This window comes from Schistocerca cancellata, chromosome 12 (genome assembly GCF_023864275.1).
Source record: "Schistocerca cancellata isolate TAMUIC-IGC-003103 chromosome 12, iqSchCanc2.1, whole genome shotgun sequence".
Lineage (NCBI taxonomy): Eukaryota > Metazoa > Arthropoda > Insecta > Orthoptera > Acrididae > Schistocerca > Schistocerca cancellata.
Window position 1 is genome coordinate 78,092,094 of NC_064637.1, and position 19,966 is coordinate 78,112,059.

Sequence of the window (19,966 nt, forward strand, 5' to 3'; positions counted from 1 at the left end):
CATGATTGGATTGAGTGGTATTGTACAACGAAATTGTCTCGTAGTGTACAATATAATTAAAAGATGTTGATGTACGTGATCACATATATTCCTTAAAATCCGCTTATACAAAGTCAATAAGAACCGTTCATCTCCATGAGACTCAGGATGCGGCGACAGAGAAGAAATACATTTGAGTTAACCGCTCTCCAGAGTGCGTTAGTCAGTTGTTTCAACCAAGTGATTTTGCGCGCGAAATAGCAGAAGTAAATAAACGGATTGGGAGCTGTAGTGGCGTGTGGAGTGTTGACGTGAAGTGTAGTGCAGAAAGTGAATTGCTGATTTGTGTCTTCCAAACATTGACATAGAAGTCTATATGTGTGTGGTGGAATGAAATAAACCGTGCAAAACGTATCAAACGAGAAAATCTAAATTTTATTTGCCATGTCTTCTTTGTTATTTGCTGAATTAGCGGCAACTTGCAATGCCCTCGGCTTCTCTGATGGTAGTAAATACTATCCGGATACACACTGTAAAGGTTAGTATGGTTTACAGTTAATGTAAAATGTTAATAACTTACCGCCGTCTTCATTAGGATTTTGTTTTGTCGCGAAATATTCGTGGTGTAATACCTAACAATGAGTTTTCGAAACAATTTGTTTTAGCCGAGGGAGTGTGTCACTGAGCAATTTTATGATAAATGTCTGTCAAACTTATCTGTTTGTTGACACATTTATTGTATTTTTGATCAGAGTGTTTTGAAATTAAGTTACTTACAAGGGGCTGCTTTATTTGGTGTGTATTACAGTTTTATTTATTAATTTGCCAAATGTCAGTTGTATAATTTTTGATAAATATGCGTGAAACCCGTTAGATTCCGCCGAGAATGGTTTACTTTTAAAAGTTAACTAACATCAGTGTTTCACATGAAGGAATTTTACTATTGTCACAACCACAACTGCTGTCACCATTTCAGAAGTTAACCATGCAGGGAAACTAACTGCCCATTGTGCATAAGGGATTGAGCTATGTGGCGGGTGTTGTTTTGTCATAGATATCACTGTTTGATTTATTTATTTATCCATTCAAGGGTCATCTCACAATGATACCGGATTTGTCATCTGCCAAATGCTCATTTCCATCATAATACAGTGAAATTAAATACAGTACTCCAAAATTACATACGCACAGAATGTAGAACTATGATATGAGGGTAGGACAGGTGCCGGCCATGGCCCTGCTGAAGGAACCATGCTGGAATTTCCTTGAAATGATTTAGGGAAAACATGGAAAACATAGATCAGGGTGTGTGGACAGAGAAAAATCTGTCCTCCCAAATATGAGGTCATTGTCTTAATGACAGCACTGCCTTATTTTAGCCGCTATTGTTCAATGTTGTTTTAAATTGATATCATTTCATTACAGGTATAGTATATAGTAACATTAACTGACAGTATAGTTGTGCAGAAATCATTGTTTATCTATATTACTCACAACATTCTCATGCTGGTTTCTATTATGTGTGGATAACAGTACACTACTAATTTGCACTGTATTGTGAATTGATGCTTGTTTGGCCACCAGCATTTTTAAATGCGATTGAAATCGTATCTCCTTGACAACTCCTTCTATACCATAGACGAATTTTTGAATAGGAATAAATAAATCAGTAGGCATAATATATATATTTTGTGCCATTTAAGGGCGTGGAGCAGGTAACAAAAATTTCACCCCTTTTTTTTTTTTAAACTCATCATTCATGTGTGCATTTCTTATGCACTTGGCACATTCCACATCATAACAGTTACCTTGAGATTGATTAGTGGAACATGTAACTAACTAACTAACTCTCTCTTCATACTATTAGCACATTTTATAAATATTTGTGCTTTGTGTTATAGCAACATTGAAGTTCCTGTCTCGTCAGCTAGCAACAATGTGGAAATGCCAGTCATCATGTCTGTGATACTAGCAGTTTCCATATTTTGAAATCATAGGCCCTGGCTGTGCAACAGTATTCGTGATAAATAGTACATACATAACACATTTGTCATCTCCTTTTTTTTGTGAACAATATCGGACATCATTAGAAAAGTCTTGAAAGATAAAAATTGCGTAAATGGTCTGTATGTTGCCATTTCTTCCACAGAGAAGTTGTACTGACATGTGAGAGGTTGCAGTTCTGGTCTAGGGAACTTGTAAATAACTTAACTGTCAGTAGGTCCACCTTGCATGTAGGCCTAGTCACATTTTTAGACAGTGTTCTGTATGCATTACCTTAACCTGTCATTCCCCCTACACATTTTATTTTTCATTGTATATTAACATAGCATTTCGACATGTAACTAGTAGGTATTCATTTGTAATATGGCGTATGATAAGAATGGCTATACATATCCAGAGATTACTAAGTTACTAAATAACATTAAAGACAACTCTACAGCATAATATAGGTGAATATCACCATCTTTTATATAATTCGTCATACCATTAGCCACCGCCAGGAAGTCTTCAGATGACCCTCGTAGGTATGTGCAGGATATGTTGATAAGGCATGAGCAACTATCTGTCATTCAAACTATTGCCACAATATGATGATGAAGATTTGCCCCACTTGCGGAGACTGTATATGCGTATCTTCCACGGGCCATTCAGTTCCATTTCAGAGTTGTCCAAATAGTCTGAGGGTGGTCAAATCCAGGAAGTTTTCCTGGATCCAGGGCAGTTTCAGGCATTGTGGTTGAAAGTTTTGTTGCAAGCAGCATTTCCATCCATTGATGGCATTGAACACTGGCAGTGATGAGAGTGGGATGTCTTGATCCTCAACTTTTTCACTCCACACGGAATACATCAGTCGATACTGGAATGTCAGGGTTATCAGCAGTCTTCTGGTATTCACATAGTAGTGCACTCTATCATCTGGTATCATAAATTGAAATTTGACTTGAGATAGATAACCAGTATGTGGGAGTAGGTCATGTTGACCTGCTAGCAATGTGCATAGATTCATTAAGTTGTACATCTTTCTTTTCCACTTATGGACTATTAAGCCAGACAGATATACAGTACTCTACTGCTGAGTCTATCAGCCTGAGTGCTGACGTACAAAAAGTTTTCGCTGACAATCTACTAGTTAAACTGAATTTTTCACAAGACCTGGACTCTCACGGTTCTTTTCACGACCCTCCAGCTATAACTAGTTGTGTTGTGTGTTTACTCATCTTTATATGTAGAACTCTGAACATGGAGAGGTTTATTGAAAGAGGCACTGAAAGTTCAAAATCAAAATTGGTCCAAATGAAAAGAGAATAAGGAGGTATAGAATAAAGCCTGCTCTAACCTAATATTTACACTTATTTTTCTAGAGTTTGCATCCTCCATATTGTTGTTTCATTCACGGTAATTGGGATTCTCTTCATGCAACATATTATGGATCAAGTGGGTCGAATGAGTCAGGTGGTATAGTGATTAGCATACCGGACTCACATTTGTCAGGATGATGGTTCAAATCTGCTTTGGGCCATCCTGATGTAGGTTTTCTGTGTATTTCCTAAATCACTTCATGAAAATGCAGGGATTGTTCTCTTAAAAGATCACAGCTGATTTTCTTTCCTACCCTTCCCTAACCCGAGCATGACCTCATTGTCGACAGACGTTAAACACTAATCTCTTTATCAACTGAAGCATTTAGTACTGCAAGATTCTGTTTGTGCTCCATAATGCATCACTGAATTATGTTCTGTTTTACTACTGAATGTAACTAGTTATAATTTTATGTTTTATAACTGAGAAATAAAGATTTGTAATTCTTAATGGAAAACTGGCATGTGAACTAAAAATGACACATGAATAGAAGTTGGAATACTCAAGATTAGAGTAAGTGCTATCTGTGGCAATTTCCACAGAGTTTAATTGGCTCTTGTACTTTGCCTGATAATTTCCTACTTTGGCCTATTCTGATGTGTAGATCATGCACAACCTTTGAAATCCTAATGCGGACATCCTTCATGTGGCTTTCTCATGTTAATTTTTGAGGCCAATTAGTGTAGGTTGTTTCAGCTGATGGTAAAGTCAGTAGAACACAATAATGTCTGTCTTCATTCTATATATTTGTAAAATGTTTTACACCAGAATTCATGGTGTGTTGGGGGGTCACATCTCATCTCATGGTCACATTTAGTGTTTCTACAGGGTGAAGTAGTTCCCTGCTACAGTCATTTCTTTGGCAGGAAGATTATGTGGTTTTCCACCCAAACACTGCAGGTCCACATGCAGCCATTGGGATGCAATGCGCTATTTGTGGTTTACAATGATTGCCCTGGCCAGCAAGACCACCAGATCTTTCGCCAATTGAACACGTATGGGGGATGCTGAAACAGGAATTTGCTTGTTCTCCAGAGCTTCCAAGAAGCATTGCTGAATGACAACAAAAGGTGCATGGGACAGTCTATCATAGTAGGATGCTGTTTGCCATCACTTTTATGTGAGATTACTCACACATGTTATATGTAGTGGATAATTCTTGAAGTTGCTTGAGGTCTGATGTATTCCTTGGCTCTTCACTTGCTACTACAATTTCTTTAAGCCACTTTACAGTCTTTTTTGCTGCAGTAATCTACTAAGCTTGCCAATTTTTTCGATACAACTTTTTGCTGCCAAAGAGAGCATGTGGACAAAACATGATATTTGACTTTTCCTTCTCCATGCAATTTCTACTCCTTTGGCTCCTACGCTGATGTCATTATGAGATAGGTACAGAAAAAGATTTAAACTCAAATGGGGCTCCCTCAAGGGAAGACTTTTTTAATATGTGTATTCACTAGTGTATACCATTATTGTTCATTACTAGTGATCTCAGTGGCCCAGAAAAGTGTTCAATATGTGGCCACAAAAGTCTTAGCAGTTGTCCAACAACATGCAATCTTTGACATGTAGTAAAGCAAATTTTATATCTATCTGAAAATCATTTTCTCTGTCACCATCTTGTACTTGGCAGGTAAATTTTAGTTACAAACTGGTAACATATATAGCTTTAAATTAAACTCAGGTGTATCAGTAGTTATGTTTTTGGTGTATTATTAAAGACTAATATGGTCATGCTTTCACAATTTAAACCAATATGCAGTTAATTAACCTTCATTGGCTAGCCTTTAGCCATGTTAATAATCAAAGCACATTTCTGGACCCAATAAACTGAGTCAGTAACTAATTAAAGCTGTGATGCCAGTTGAGGAGCTACTTGACCGAATAGTAGTGGCTCCGGTCACATAACGTCCGTGAGAGCGGTTTGCTGACCATATGCCCCTCCTATCCACATCCTCAGCTGAGGATGACACGGCAGTCGGATGGTCCCAATGATGGGCCACTTGTGGCCTGAAGACAGAGTGCTTTTTTTTAAAAAAGGGTTTGTCAGTAATACAAGGAATAACAAAAGTTATATGCACTCCTGGAAATTGAAATAAGAACACCGTGAATTCATTGTCCCAGGAAGGGGAAACTTTATTGACACATTCCTGGGGTCAGATACATCACATGATCACACTGACAGAACCACAGGCACATAGACACAGGCAACAGAGCATGCACAATGTCGGCACTAGTACAGTGTATATCCACCTTTGGCAGCAATGCAGGCTGCTATTCTTCCATGGAGACGATCGTAGAGATGCTGGATGTAGTCCTGTGGAACGGCTTGCCATGCCATTTCCACCTGGCGCCTCAGTTGGACCAGCGTTCATGCTGGACGTGCAGACCGCGTGAGACGACGCTTCATCCAGTCCCAAACATGCTCAATGGGGGACAGATCCGGAGATCTTGCTGGCCAGGGTAGTTGACTTACACCTTCTAGAGCACGTTGGGTGGCACGGGATACATGCGGACGTGCATTGTCCGGTTGGAACAGCAAGTTACCTTGTCGGTCTAGGAATGGTAGAACGATGGGTTCGATGAGGGTTTGGATGTACCGTGCACTATTCAGTGTCCCCTCGACGATCACCAGTGGTGTACGGCCAGTGTAGGAGATCGCTCCCTACACCATGATGCCGGGTGTTGGCCCTGTGTGCCTCGGTCGTATGCAGTCCTGATTGTGGCGCTCACCTGCACGGCGCCAAACACGCATACGACCATCATTGGCACCAAGGCAGAAGCGACTCTCATCGCTGAAGACGACACGTCTCCATTCGTCCCTCCATTCACGCCTGTCGCGACACCACTGGAGGCGGGCTGCACGATGTTGGGGCGTGAGCGGAAGACGGCCTAACGGTGTGCGGGACCGTAGCCCAGCTTCATGGAGACGGTTGCGAATGGTCCTCGCCGATACCCCAGGAGCAACAGTGTCCCTAATTTGCTGGGAAGTGGCGATGCGGTCCCCTACGGCACTGCGTAGGATCCTACGGTCTTGGCGTGCATCCGTGCGTCGCTGCGGTCCGGTCCCAGGTCGACGGGCACGTGCACCTTCCGCCGACCACTGGCGACAACATCGATGTACTGTGGAGACCTCACGCCCCACGTGTTGAGCAATTCGGCGGTACGTCCACCCGGCCTCCTGCATGCCCACTATACGCCCTCGCTCAGAGTCCGTCAACTGCACATACGGTTCACGTCCACGCTGTCGCGGCATGCTACCAGTGTTAAAGACTGCGATGGAGCTCCGTATGCCACGGCAAACTGGCTGACACTGACGGCGGCGGTGCACAAATGCTGCGCAGCTAGCGCCATTCGACGGCCAACACCGCGGTTCCTGGTGTGTCCGCTGTGCCGTGCGTGTGATCATTGCTTGTACAGCCCTCTCGCAGTGTCCGGAGCAAGTATGGTGGGTCTGACACACCGGTGTCAATGTGTTCTTTTTTCCATTTCCAGGAGTGTATATAGACACACAAATATAGGCATGTGTGTTTAGAGGGGAGAAAACGGGTGGTTGGCCACAGGCCTGTTGTAAGAGGTAGAGCAGAGAGAGGGTACATACATTGTTGCTGTCTTACAGAGACCGTGAGAGATCTGATTCGCTACCTGAGGCGTGACGATGAAAACCACGAAATCCGCCGACACTTGGGCGAGGCGCAGGTGCTGCAGACGGACCTCTTGCCCATCCTCAAACAGGAGTGGAAGGATTCTGATCTTTTTGATGTTGTCATCAGGTGAGCAGATGAAAGCAGTTGTTATTCTTATTCTTTTGTTAAACACTGCAGAATATTGTGTAGTGATTGTATCTTGTGTGAGTAGCTCTTTGGTAAGTTGCAGGTGCTTGCAAGTGATATTTTAATATGCCCCTGTGATTTACAGTCTTTTAACTTTGTGTGGTGCCCATCTACCAAATGAAATGAGATTTGAAATTTTCTGTTAGTGTTCAAGTTGCTCTGTTAACCATTTTTATTATTTTAACAAAAACTTAAAATTCTTAGTATACTTGGGCATCTTAAGGACGGTCCTTCAAAAAAATTAAACCGCACCTTTATCCATTTCAGCACTTATAGTTAAGAATTCGGCTGCTGGAGAGCATTTGGTCCCACGTTTGTAGCCTGGGTGTCATGTCGTGGTTGAGGTGATTGCCACTAGATATCGTCTTTACTGTGTGTTGCTTTGGATACTCAACAGCAAAATGCATGCTTTAAGCCTCTCTCCTGTATTGGTGTTTGGGCAGTGCTTTTAAAAAAGTATAGCTGTAGTGATCCTGTGTTTGACATTAAATTTAGCAGCTCAGAAAGCAAGGTTGAATGTGATGTTACTTCATTGGAGACCGAAAGTAACAATAGTTCATCAGTTGAGTGACAAGTGCTTGCGTATGGTACCAGATAAATACATCCACTCTGTTCCACTTATGCTCTCATGAAACTTTTGCGAAATACATGGTTATATTTCAGAGCTACACACAAACTAAAAAAAGACTTAAAGTTTCAAGGTATATCCATTAAAGTCCAGTGCATGGGTATACTCTCAATTTTATTGTTGGTGACCTTCAAAATTTTGTAACTAATTATTCTGACCTTTGAAAGCTATATACGAGGATTGGAGCTTTAATAGTGGCAACTATTTATTTACAGCTCGTACAAAATAGATACGCGTTTCAAAGTTTTACTAATCTTCAAAGTAGTCACCAGCATTGTGTATAACCCATTGCCAGTGATCTGGAAGTTGTAGGATTCTATTAGCAGTGCTGGTGGTGTTGACAGTTCGAGCGGCGCAGTCTGTCGGCGATGAATTTGTAGCAGTTCTGAAGTGAATGCCGTGACGTGTTTCCTTCAGTTTAGAAATCGAGTTGAAATCACGAGGGCTAAGTCAGGGGAGTGCAGTAGGTGGTTATAGTACTTAGCAGCCCTATCAGTCAGACAAATCAGTAACAGCTTGCACTCTCCATGCTTGAGCATTTTGCTGCAAAATGGTGGTCATGTCCTGTAGAAAGTGTCATCACTTCTGTCTCTATGCTGTTCATTTTTGGATCACAACCTATGACCAGCATAGAGACAGAAGTGATGGCACTTTCTGCAGGACCTGACCATCATTTTGCAGGACAATGATCAAACATGTACAGTGCAAGCTGTTGCTGATTTGTTTGACTGACGGGGCTGCTATGTGCTATACCACCTACTGCACTCCCCTGACTTAAGCCCTCGTGAGTTCAACTCGATTTATAAACTGAGGGAAACACTTAAAGGCATTCGCTTCAGAACTGCTACAAATTCGTTGGGCAATAGACTGCGCTGCTCAAACTGTCAACACAGCACTGCTAAGAGAATCCTACAACTTCCACATCACTGGCAATAGGTTATACACAATGCTCGTGACTACTTTGAAGGTCAGTAAAACTTTGAAACACATATCTGTTTTGTATGATCTGTAAATAAATAGTTGCCACTATTAAAGTTCCAACCCTCGTATGTCTATATATAATGTCATTCATTGTAGGATGTTTTTCATTCATTAAAAAATATTTTTTGAAACATAATTTTAAAAAAAATCAATGTCTTAAGGTGCTAAAGATAACATTTATTCCTGTAATGTAAAATCCTAAATAGAATACAAGCAGTACAATGGATAATGACTACCAGGCACCATATACTGTAATTGTTGAGAAGTGGCTAGGCATATAAACTAGAACTTTACCTTTTCAACTGAACTTTTGGACTGAAGCGATGAATGAAAATTTGTACCAATGCTGGGATTTGAACCAAGGTCTCCAGCTCACTTGGCAGATGTACTAACCACTATTCCATCCTAGAACAGTGGCTTTGCACAACAGTATGGAGTACCCTAGCACAACAAAAATTTGTACTGAGGTTGGGATTCAAATCCGTATATCCAGATCACTAGGTAGATGTACTAACCACTATGCAAGCCTGATGCAGTGACTTTGCACAACTGCATGGGCTATCATAGCACTAGTTGGAGAATCTCTGCAATGCTGTTTGAGTTTGGGGGGTACCAAGCGGGTTGAGGTGTGAATGGGAATTTAGATTGAGGAGGAATGTGTGCTAGGGTAGTCCGTGCGGTTTTACCAGCCCACTTTGCCAGCGTAGTGATTAGCACATCTGCCCAGTGAACAAGAGACCTGGGTTCGAATCCCGTCTTTCATAGAAATTTCCATTCATCGCTTCAGTCTCCATATATACAACATACAAATTGTTCACAACATCCTATACGGGGACTTCCTGGTTCTGGAAGCTGACAGAAGTCTGCATCTTTGGGGTACAAGTGTTTAGTGTCCAGCTGAAGCCAACATTAGTGTTCTTACAATTCAGTAACCACACATTGCTCTAGCTTTTATAAAATGATTATCACACGGTGCCATGCCAAACCAACGAGTACATGTGTAGTGATGAAAGCTAGGCTCGTTTGCCTGTGGTTCCTCTCCCCATGTGGCTGCCCACAAACTGAAAATCAGTAGACAGAGCTTACTTCTTCCATTACCAGCACCTCCCTGAGAATTTGTTCAGGACGTTGTGAACAAACTAGACAAATGCTGTACATATTCTTATTGTAACATTGTTTTACAAAGTATTTCTTACCTGCATGTAGTGAACCTACCTGCCTCCATAACTGCAGTTGTTAATGTGTGTATGTGATGGTGCTCAATTCCAATGTAGCGAACTCACATCCTGATGCCGGATGAAATTTTCATTGCTGCTGTTTGGAGAGAGGGTGGCAGCACACAGTTTCTGAGCACCAGACTTTGCACCAACATCCTGACTTAAATAAAAGTCTACGCAGTGCCTCTTGGAGTGAAGATGTGTAATACTGTTGACATTGTTCCGTCCATTGGATGAAGACATTAAGCTCGCTGCTCTCTTTTTTGCTATTGAGAGGAATGAGTTGTGTCTAGGCACCAGATTTTACCTTCTCCCTTCTCTCTTCGTCACACAACCCAAACTTGACATCACGCTGTACAAGCAGTTATCCCTAGGACACAGATATATACGTGTTACGCACCTGACACTTGATGACAGTATTTTGAGGAGGCAATGACTTACAGCATCTAGAAATTTTTAGAAAATCATGGTTTGCGTACAGCTATTTTATCACTTTATCAAACTACCAGTTTTGGTCACAAACGAACCATCCTCAGATGTCCACATACCACGAAAAAGGCACAAAATTAGGCACATTGTGTAGTAACAGAAACTATTGTTATAAGCTAATTACTATTCATGGCCTGTTGTATACTTACAATGTGACATCATAATCAGATCATGACATGACAGATTTTTACAAGGATCATGCTGCAAACTAACACGTTAATTCAGCTATACTACTGGAACATGACAAATCATACCTATTTACAAGCATCATGCCATAAAGTAACATGCTAATGCAGCTATACTATTGGAGCACGTACAGTGCACAACAGATACTGTGGCAAAGCACACGACGATACTGAAATGGCGTGTGATCTTCAGTCACAAAACATCAGCAGAGGTGGTAGAATCATAAGAAAGACACTGTGCAGGGCCAATGAACACTCTTTCAGATTATATCTCAGGTACTAACCTGTGATAACCTTCCTGTCATTAACTCAGTCACGAAATTAAAGGCACCAATTTAAAAGTGAAGACAGTTTTAAACGAACAGGATGGCTGAAAATTTTATTTTCTACAATGATATACTGTAATATGCCCATAATTTATAGGCAAATTTTCTATGATTTGACAAAATGCTATGTTCAGCCACCGTGTTAGTATAGTAATGTCTTCTTGTTCTACTTAGTTGTGTCAGTTTGGTGATTCAGGCAATGGTGAGAGTAGTAACCCAATTTAAGTTGTTACTTGAGATGTAATTTTTGTTACAATTGTACCTTCTTTGCTGATGCAATTTGGTTTATGACATGATGCTTGTTAATAGTTATGATTTGTCATGCATTTCATTATGATGACACATTGCAAGTATACAATTTGTCACTAATGTCGATTAGTGTATTATGTTTATTTTTGTAATTAATGATTGTGTATAAGTTTTTCATATTGAAGATATGTAGATATCTGAGGAAGGACAATTTATGACCGAAACTGGTTGTTTAATAAAGTGACAGTGCACCTGTATGCCAACTGTGGTTTCCCAAAAATTTTATAAGAAATGGGAGAAAGGCAACAGTAGAGATCTCCAGTAGGACATTGCCCAGGAAGAAAAGTGGGATTGCTGCACTCTCCCCAACACTCATTTCCTCAGAATGAGACTAGTTTGACATAATAGTGTGAAGTGGATGACAAGAGTTTGTTCTATATTGATGACATTGTAATTGATAAATAACCTTAGTTAAGAAGAACAATAAATTCTGTAGAACATTTGCAGTTTGTTTTCCATTTATGGATCTATAATATTTTCACAAAGCAATGACTGGACAATCCATTAATGTGATCAATATTAGTCCTATCCTTTTGCTCATGACTGTGGTGAACAGTATGCCTATTTCTTTCACAGGCTGCTGGTTAATCTGACGAATCCAGCCCTGCTCCTGTACCGGGAAGAGCTTCCTGTAGACAAGGTGTCGAGAAATTACTACTTGCAAATCATATCACAGTTACAAGCTTACAAGAAGGCTTTCACCAATTCAGATGTGTGGGAAGTAATCAAGATGAAACTCAGTAAACTCCTTGAGACGGTAGGCAGTTTATGGCTTAGCTGCCTAAAATTTTTTGTTATTATTGTTTATTGTTTACATCAGAAATCAACTTCATAGTTACTGTCTTAAAGGGACAACGACATATGTAATATGAGTGCCTTTTTTTATTTGGTGCTAATGGTTACTTTACTCATTATGGATGAATGTTTCCTTTGATCACACAAAATCAGATCAATACTGTATATTAAATATTGTATGAGCATTGGATCTGTACCTGCAGTTATTCCCATTAACCTGTTGATGGCAATGAACACACAATTTAGGAAGACCAGTACTGTAGTAGAAGATATTCATGTACCAATAATCAGTTACAAATGGTATATGGTAATAAATGCAGAGAGAGCTAAATTCTTTCATTTATTCTGTTTTGCTCATTTACTAACGTTGACAACTGCTGTTTCTCAGCATATGAGCAATTTTTGCTAATTGTCAATCCAGGTATTTCATGGATGTGATGTGAAACATGCATGCTTTTTGTAAGAAGGACATTTAACTTTTTGTATATATTGGTTGCAGATTCCTTCTTGATAATGTCATAAGATCGGTATTGAATTGTGGAAATTGTAAATAGTATAGGCAGTGGCAAACATGAAATTTTTTTAAAAAATTTGTAAGACTGTGATTCCAAACTAAATACAATTATGCTCATGAAACAAGTTTTTTGTGGTGGTCATTTTTGCAGCAGCTGTGACTTTTGCATGCTGCACATTAAGTTATTTTTATTCAACTTGTGTACCCACACATTTTGCCTTAGTTAAAAGGCATCCTCAGTGAAATATAATTTTTTTTCCTCCTGCACACTTAGCTTTAAAACATTCTATTGAAATTTGTATAATAAAATGGAAAAGTACTTATTGATCAGCATCTTAATTCATTAGTTTAAAGTCAAACACTTTCTCTCATGTGGCAAACTGATTGAAAGTGTGCCATTTTTCTTGTGGTCATTGTTTTCAAAACATAGCACTGTAATGCCAACTTTCTCAGGTTTTGCTTTCAACTGTCTATTATTTGACTATATGTGGGCTGATGTAAGTGCGCTCTCTCTCTCTCTCTCTCTCTCTCTCTCTCTCTCTCTCTCTCTCTGTGTGTGTGTGTGTGTGTGTGTGTGTGTGTGTGTGTGTGTGTGTGTGTGTGTGTGTGTGTGTGTGTTTGGGGGAAGGGGGGGGGGGGTGTCATTTGCGGGGAATGTGTGGGCACATGGGTGCATGTCTTATATTTTATTTATATTTTATTTTTAATTTTTACTGTTTATTATCATTCTTTTTATTTATTTTTCGTATATATACTTCAGAGAGAAATGGGATTTCTGATCATCTGTTGGGATTACTGTCTGTTATATGATAAGTCAGTGTAAACAGTGAGTGGTTAGTCATACTCACTACATAAATTAGTAGTAGCTTCTTTTCAGCCTTTGTTATGTATATATGGTAATTTTCTTGTAAGGTTAGGAGATTTCTTTCATTATATATTCCAACTACTTTCATGTCCTTCTCTGTTGCAGTAAGTTTTTGATTACTTCCTTATAAATGTTCTGCAAAAGTGTAGTGGCTTATTTCCATGCTCTGTTTTGTTGTTTGTACTAGGTGTCAAATGTTTTGGTGATATGTCCTACATATCTTCCATCATATGTGTTGCATTGCAGTTGATACATTCCAGGTTTCTGGTAGATGTCTGTGTCTTTTGTTATCTTTGGATTGAACTATCTGTTTTGAATGCTATGTTTATGCCTTGTGTTTTGAAAACGTAGAGGTCATTGTTTACCATCTTAAATCTTTTTCTTTGTTTTCATATGTTGTTTGTGTTGTCGTTTTGTTGCTGTGTGTGCAGCATGCAGGTACTTTTCATTTGAATTAATGTAATTTATGCTCATGAAAGGTTGATTCAGACTGGGAGGCTTCCTGCAGTAGTTGAGTAGTTGAGGCACCTGCCCACAAAGAGCAAGAAATCTGGGTCAGAGTCTCAGAGTACTGTAAATGTTCAGTAGTGACGACATATTCAGAGAAATAGTGTGGCTATAATCTGAACGAGCACGACCTGTTTCATACTTACTGGTTACCAAAGCACGGAAGGTTTTGGCTGTCACTTTAATAACGCTCTCCATTCCAGGAGTGGGAGGAGCGCGGAGAGGAGAAGAGCCTGATGATTGAGCGGATGCTGATCCTAGCGCGGAACGTGCTGCAGGTGCCGGCCGACGTCGCCGCAGAGAAGCTCTCTGATAGTGAACCCAGTGTCCACGACCAGGTCAGCATGCTTCGTCTCACGGTGAAGTCTAATTTTTGTGGCAGAATGTTGTGCATATGGCACTCAACAATTATCTCTAAAATGTGTGCCCTGCATCTGTTGTTAATGTCAGGGGCCTCTCAGTTAACAACGTACAATAGCGTGATACATCTTTTGAACTTCTACAATTTAAGGAGGTATCCCAGGTATCATATTGGGTACGAGTGTCAAACTGGCACTATATTTCTACGTCAGATCGTGATGCTATCTAGTGATCTGTTGTACTGAGATGATTCGTGTTACTACGTCTGCTCCAGTGTGACACTTCATTGCGCAAAAATACGTTAACCTCCAGGGTAGGTAACTGGGGCGTTAGCGGCCACTAGGCAGTAAAATACCACTGATTGCACTTCACCAAATAATAACACAAAATTAAAAAACTAAAAACAGGCAGTAGAAGACGGCTAATAGATCCGCCAACTCGACACGCTCCACTTGCTGCTGCTCGTTTCACGGTGACCCTCGAGCAGCAACGCACAAAAAAACAGTGTGATCACAGAATAGTGGAGGTTTCACTACTGGATTAATGTTTATTCAACTCGACATGCTGGATCCGGTGGACGAGGAGGTTGTGGCCCTCGTAACTACAGCTCCTTTATCCGGCAGTGCATGCATGCCGCCAGCGGTCCCGGCACATCCTTGCGCTGCCAGACCTCCTCACTGTTGCTCCATCCTAACCAAACTACCGACACAACCGACCTCGAAAACACTTGACGTCCTACCAAAGATAGTACCACGGTACTAGATATTTATAAATGCTGCTGCCACTCGCAGACAGACAACACTAGCAACGTCGTGGTGCCAGTAAACACGATAAGAATACGAGACGCCACTATTCCTATTACACGATGCCGACCTACTGATGGCACCGACGCAAGACACACACGGCTCGACAGTGTTCCGATGTTGAACTGTTCAGGTACACGAGGGCAGGTATACTTGTCGTCAAGGTTCCAGTTGACCACATCTGACCATCACGAGGATTAATCATTGTATTGTGCACCAAACACACTGTAACCCCTCCCATCTGCATCTTCCATCCGAGAGTTAGCAGTGGACTCCCTGCAACATTGGATGTCACGCTGCAGTCAGAGACTAGCAGCAACATGACTTCGACACACGAGTTGCCAACTCGAAAGACTTGCACCGGGCGGTCTACCTGACGGGGGGTCCTAGCCACATGGCATTTTCATTTTAGCAACATGTCTGGAGGATTACCATCTGGTGCATAGGTTGCATTAGCGTAGACTACTGACGTATGGCGTCACACTGGGTTCGATGATGTGTCACAGTTCTGTCCCACCGTGGATCGCCACCATTGGTGAGTGTGGTGATAATGTGGGGAGCACATGCATTCTTCCAATATTTTGCAGAGAGGTGGTGTTACTCCTGGAATCTTGATATGGAGACCCATTGGGCACGGTTTCAGGTCACGGCTGCTAGTGATTTGAGGGGATTCTGACAGCACAATGCTACATCACGAACAGTCTCCATCCTCAAGCATTAGCCCTTGTGCAACAGTATTGCAGTTTCATTTTTCAGTAGGACAATAATGTTCGTCTGCACACGGCACACGTGTCTATGAACTGTTTGTGTGATGTGACGTTGAGGTAGTCGCGAGGCCAGCGAGGTGCACAGATCTGTCCCTGACAGAACACTTGTGGGATCAGCTCTAGACCTCAACTCTGTCCCAGTGCCCAGTTGTTGGCAGATTGCCTCAGGAGAGGATGCAACGGCTTTATGATGCCCTTCTGAACCGAATTGGTGCATGCATTTGGGTCAGAGTGGGTTCAATGTCATACTGATAAGTGGCCTCATATGGTCATGTACTTTGTATGTGTTACTCATTTGTGGATCACTAAATAAAATCACATACCCTCTCAGCCCACAAAATTCCATTCCATTTCTTCCTCCATTTCAGGATGCTTGACCTTTTTCTCTTTGACAGTCTGTAATTTTTAAGAAATGAAATGATTTTATAACATTGTTGGCCATTCTTAGACCCTAAGAAATAAGAGAATGTGTTTTCATCAGCAGGAAGAAGCCCTACTGTGTCACTATTTGTGCTAAAGGTGGAGCAATTTAAAGCTGCCCCTGTATGTGTGCCCTGTATGTGTGACTGTTGTCTTCATACTATAAAATGAGGGTTACAACATTAATAGTGCCAACTGTTTATTTACATCTTCTACAAAATAGAGACAAATCAAACAATGGAAAATCCAGGATGGAATGTAACAATACCAGAGAAGGAAAGTTGCTACTCACCATATATCGGAGATGCTGAGTTGCGATGGGCACAACAAAAAGATTCACACAGTTATAGCTTTTGGCCATTGAGGCCTTTGTCAGCAGTACACACACACACACACACACACACACACACACACACACACGCACACACACGCACACGCACGCACGCACACAACTTTCACACACATGTGCAGTCTCAGAGAGCTGGCGTGTGTGTATGTGTGTCTACTGCTGACAATGGCCTCAATGGCCGAAAGCTATAATTGTGTGAATCTTTTTGTTGTGCCTATCGCGACTCAGCATCTCCGCTATATCGTGAGTAGCAACTTTCCTTCTCTGGTATTGTTACAAAATAGAGACATGTATCTAAGTTTTCCTGTCCTTAAGAGCAGTCACCAGCATTGTGTATAACCCGTTGCCAGTGATGTGGTAGTTGTGGGATACCCATAGCAGTGCCAATGTGTTGATAGTTTGAGTGAAGTGGTCTGTTGACTGACAAATCTATGTAACAGTCCTGAAGTGAATGCCACAAAATGTTTTCTTCAATTTAGGAATCGAGCTGAAGTCACAAGGGCTTAAGTGTGGGGAGTGATGAGCGGTGCAGCACTTCCCAGTCCCCCAGATTGAACAAATCAGGCATAACTTTCGCCATATGTGCCAGATCATTGTACTGCAAAATGGCAATTAGATTAGTGTTGCTAATGTTTGTACTTACCAGATGTGTTCATTTGAATCCATGCACATTAGCACTTCCATTGCTCCAAGCACTTCTGCATGAAAATTTCTATGAGCCTGTGCAATACCTCTGCTATTATTACTGTCTGACAAGCTACTCACTCTAATATAAAACAACAAATACTTCTTTAGCAATTTAAGGAGTTTAATGTCTTTCCCATTGGACTGTATTCAGTAAAATGAGTTTCAAACTGTTTTGCAACAAAAATAAACAAAAGTGCTCATGCGTGAATGAAAGAATATGAACATTTTTTAAAATTAATCCTTTCCTTTAAAAACTTTGTAAGAAGAGTAATGTATTCAGAAAAAATATTTTGAGCTGCATTTCAAAATTTGTAACATTTATTTTCTCTGGACATTTGCAGAAGTGTCTGATGTCGTGCAGAATATTATGTGTATGAAATCTGAAAAGTCACAAAATTTGTTTCACTGCTTGACAGGTACTTTGGGCACTGCACGTCTCCGGCATGGTCGATATCTTCCTGTACCTGGCCAGTTCTGAAAATGAACAACAATACTACATGCATATTCTTGAGGTATGATGCTGCATGTATTTTGTAGTCTTACGAATTATGTTTAAAATATGTGTAATACAGGTTTGCTAAATTCCACTGGCACATTGAAACTATAATGTTTTTGATTCCTTGCCCTTTTCGAGTGTTCCTGTAAAATACGTGAATGACATGAACTGAACTAGCTATCCTTTTTCTAATTGGCGAGCTACCTGAGAGCTTGATGACAACTGAATTCTCCCTCATATTTTTTAAATTCTTACTGGTTTAATTATAGATTATTTTTTATTGTTTTGGAGATGGAAATTCTTCAGCGGAAAAACATTCGGGAATGAAGAAAAGCTGCCACTGACCACAGATAGTTGATAGATGGCTCTGACATACACTTAACAGATTGTGAAATTGCGTGGGTGGTATGTTCAGGTGCTTTTGTGAGTGTGTTTACTTCCACCATAAAAAGAGCAAAATATCTCAGTATAGTATGATTTTCTGATCTGTTATATGTGCTTATGAGCTATCTGTCAATGGGTGGAATTTGAGTGATTGCATTCTCTCATGTATATTTGTATTTCTGAGTAGCAGTAGTCATCAACTGTATAGTCAGTTTCATTGGCATTAATTTTATCATTGAATCAGTATGCTTGGAAGTAATAACTTACTTCTAAAGTGCTGAGAAGTATGATTAGTTGGTAAGAGACCATCCTGTAAAGCTTAGAAAACTAAGTTTTTATGTGGGATTTGATATAATAGAAGCTACAAAATTTGCATTTAAACATTGGTGTGGGCAGATGTACAAACACACATGGTGAATTCTTGAGGGCTTGAAAACATTCTGAATCTTCCACTTATTTATATCAGTTTATAAAATAAATTAGAGTGCTATTATTTTGGTGAAGGTAGAGATGCTGGGTAGACATGTTACAGCAACAGTCTCAGCAGTTATTGTCCTTTCATCATCCTGTTACAAAGTTAGTACTAGCTGTATTAGAACTACTTTTGTTTTGTTGTGTTTGTTACAAATGACATTAGAGAATAAAATGGTTAAAGGATTGCTTAGAAATAATGAAAGGGTGTGAACTGTAAACAACTGCTCTCAAGGTTTGTGGTTCTTGCAGAGAAAAACATAGATAGGCCACTTAAGATTGTGTAAATGAGTGATGATCCAGTGAATTTCTCAAAATATTCCATGCACGAGAATTTTTTTTTTTTTTTTGCTTTCTGGGCACCAAGCTTATTTATGATAGGTGGCATATTTTTTCCTCCTACAAATATTTTGATTGCAATAAAAAGCCTCCAGGTATTTTAATTTGTTGATAACTTTTTAATTTCAGCATTTTTGTTATCAGTTTTGGAAAGGACTGTCTGAAGTGTTTCATAGTGTGATCAGTATGAAGAAGAGGAACATTTTGCTTTACTGTATGGATGAGCTGGTGAGGAGCCATGTAATGCAGTCAGAGCGTTGCCTATCTCCTGCATCTCCCCCTTTCCTCAGCTGCCCCTCAGCTCTGTCTTTGTATTGTATCTCCCCCTATCTGGCAGTATTGTTGTCACCGAGTGATTTAATGTAACAGCCCCCAGTGCATCTCGTGCCAGAAGAAAGCAATTCAGAAGCCCTGCAACCCCCTTTTGTGAGGCACGTGTTTACTGCTGGAATAGGGGAGCCGTAGGATGCAGAACTTTCTCCTTGGCTTCTGTTGGTGACCCTTAACTCCATTTACGTGCTCCCACTGGGATAACATTAACTTGTACACCAGTACTTTCTGCTTAGCTAACTAAATTACTTCATTCTGTGGGGTTGCAGGGATGTTAACGGGTTTTCGTAATAAACCATCCCTACTCATGAGCCATAGGTTGCATTCTTTTATGTGAAACATCATTTTGTCAGTATAAAAAAAGTGTAAACAATCTTTAAAAAGACTGCTACTGTTAAAGGTCTCTATAAAAACTGTTTAAAATTTTAATAATCAGTGTAAGAATAACAGCTAATTTGGTTGTAAATATAAATAGAATAAGTTAATACAACATATGAAATACGCTGCTGAATGACACAGTTAGGCTACTACACATCGGTTCAATATTTTTTTAAAAAAAATTGCAGTCT

General features: G+C 40.3%; 1 protein-coding gene across 1 annotated transcript in view; it reads left to right on the forward strand.

Annotated features, from left to right (window-relative positions):
* Positions 1 to 271: 271 nt before the first annotated feature.
* The window catches only part of LOC126109472 (protein timeless homolog), a 505,261-nt gene continuing 485,566 nt past the window's right edge, over positions 272 to 19,966 (forward strand). Inside the window, exons 1-5 of the mRNA XM_049914500.1 lie at positions 272 to 517; positions 6,962 to 7,115; positions 11,887 to 12,067; positions 14,195 to 14,329; positions 17,794 to 17,889. Of these exons, the coding sequence (XP_049770457.1) occupies positions 424 to 517; positions 6,962 to 7,115; positions 11,887 to 12,067; positions 14,195 to 14,329; positions 17,794 to 17,889 (660 nt within the window). The 5' untranslated portion in view covers positions 272 to 423. The remainder of the gene's footprint in view (positions 518 to 6,961; positions 7,116 to 11,886; positions 12,068 to 14,194; positions 14,330 to 17,793; positions 17,890 to 19,966) is intronic.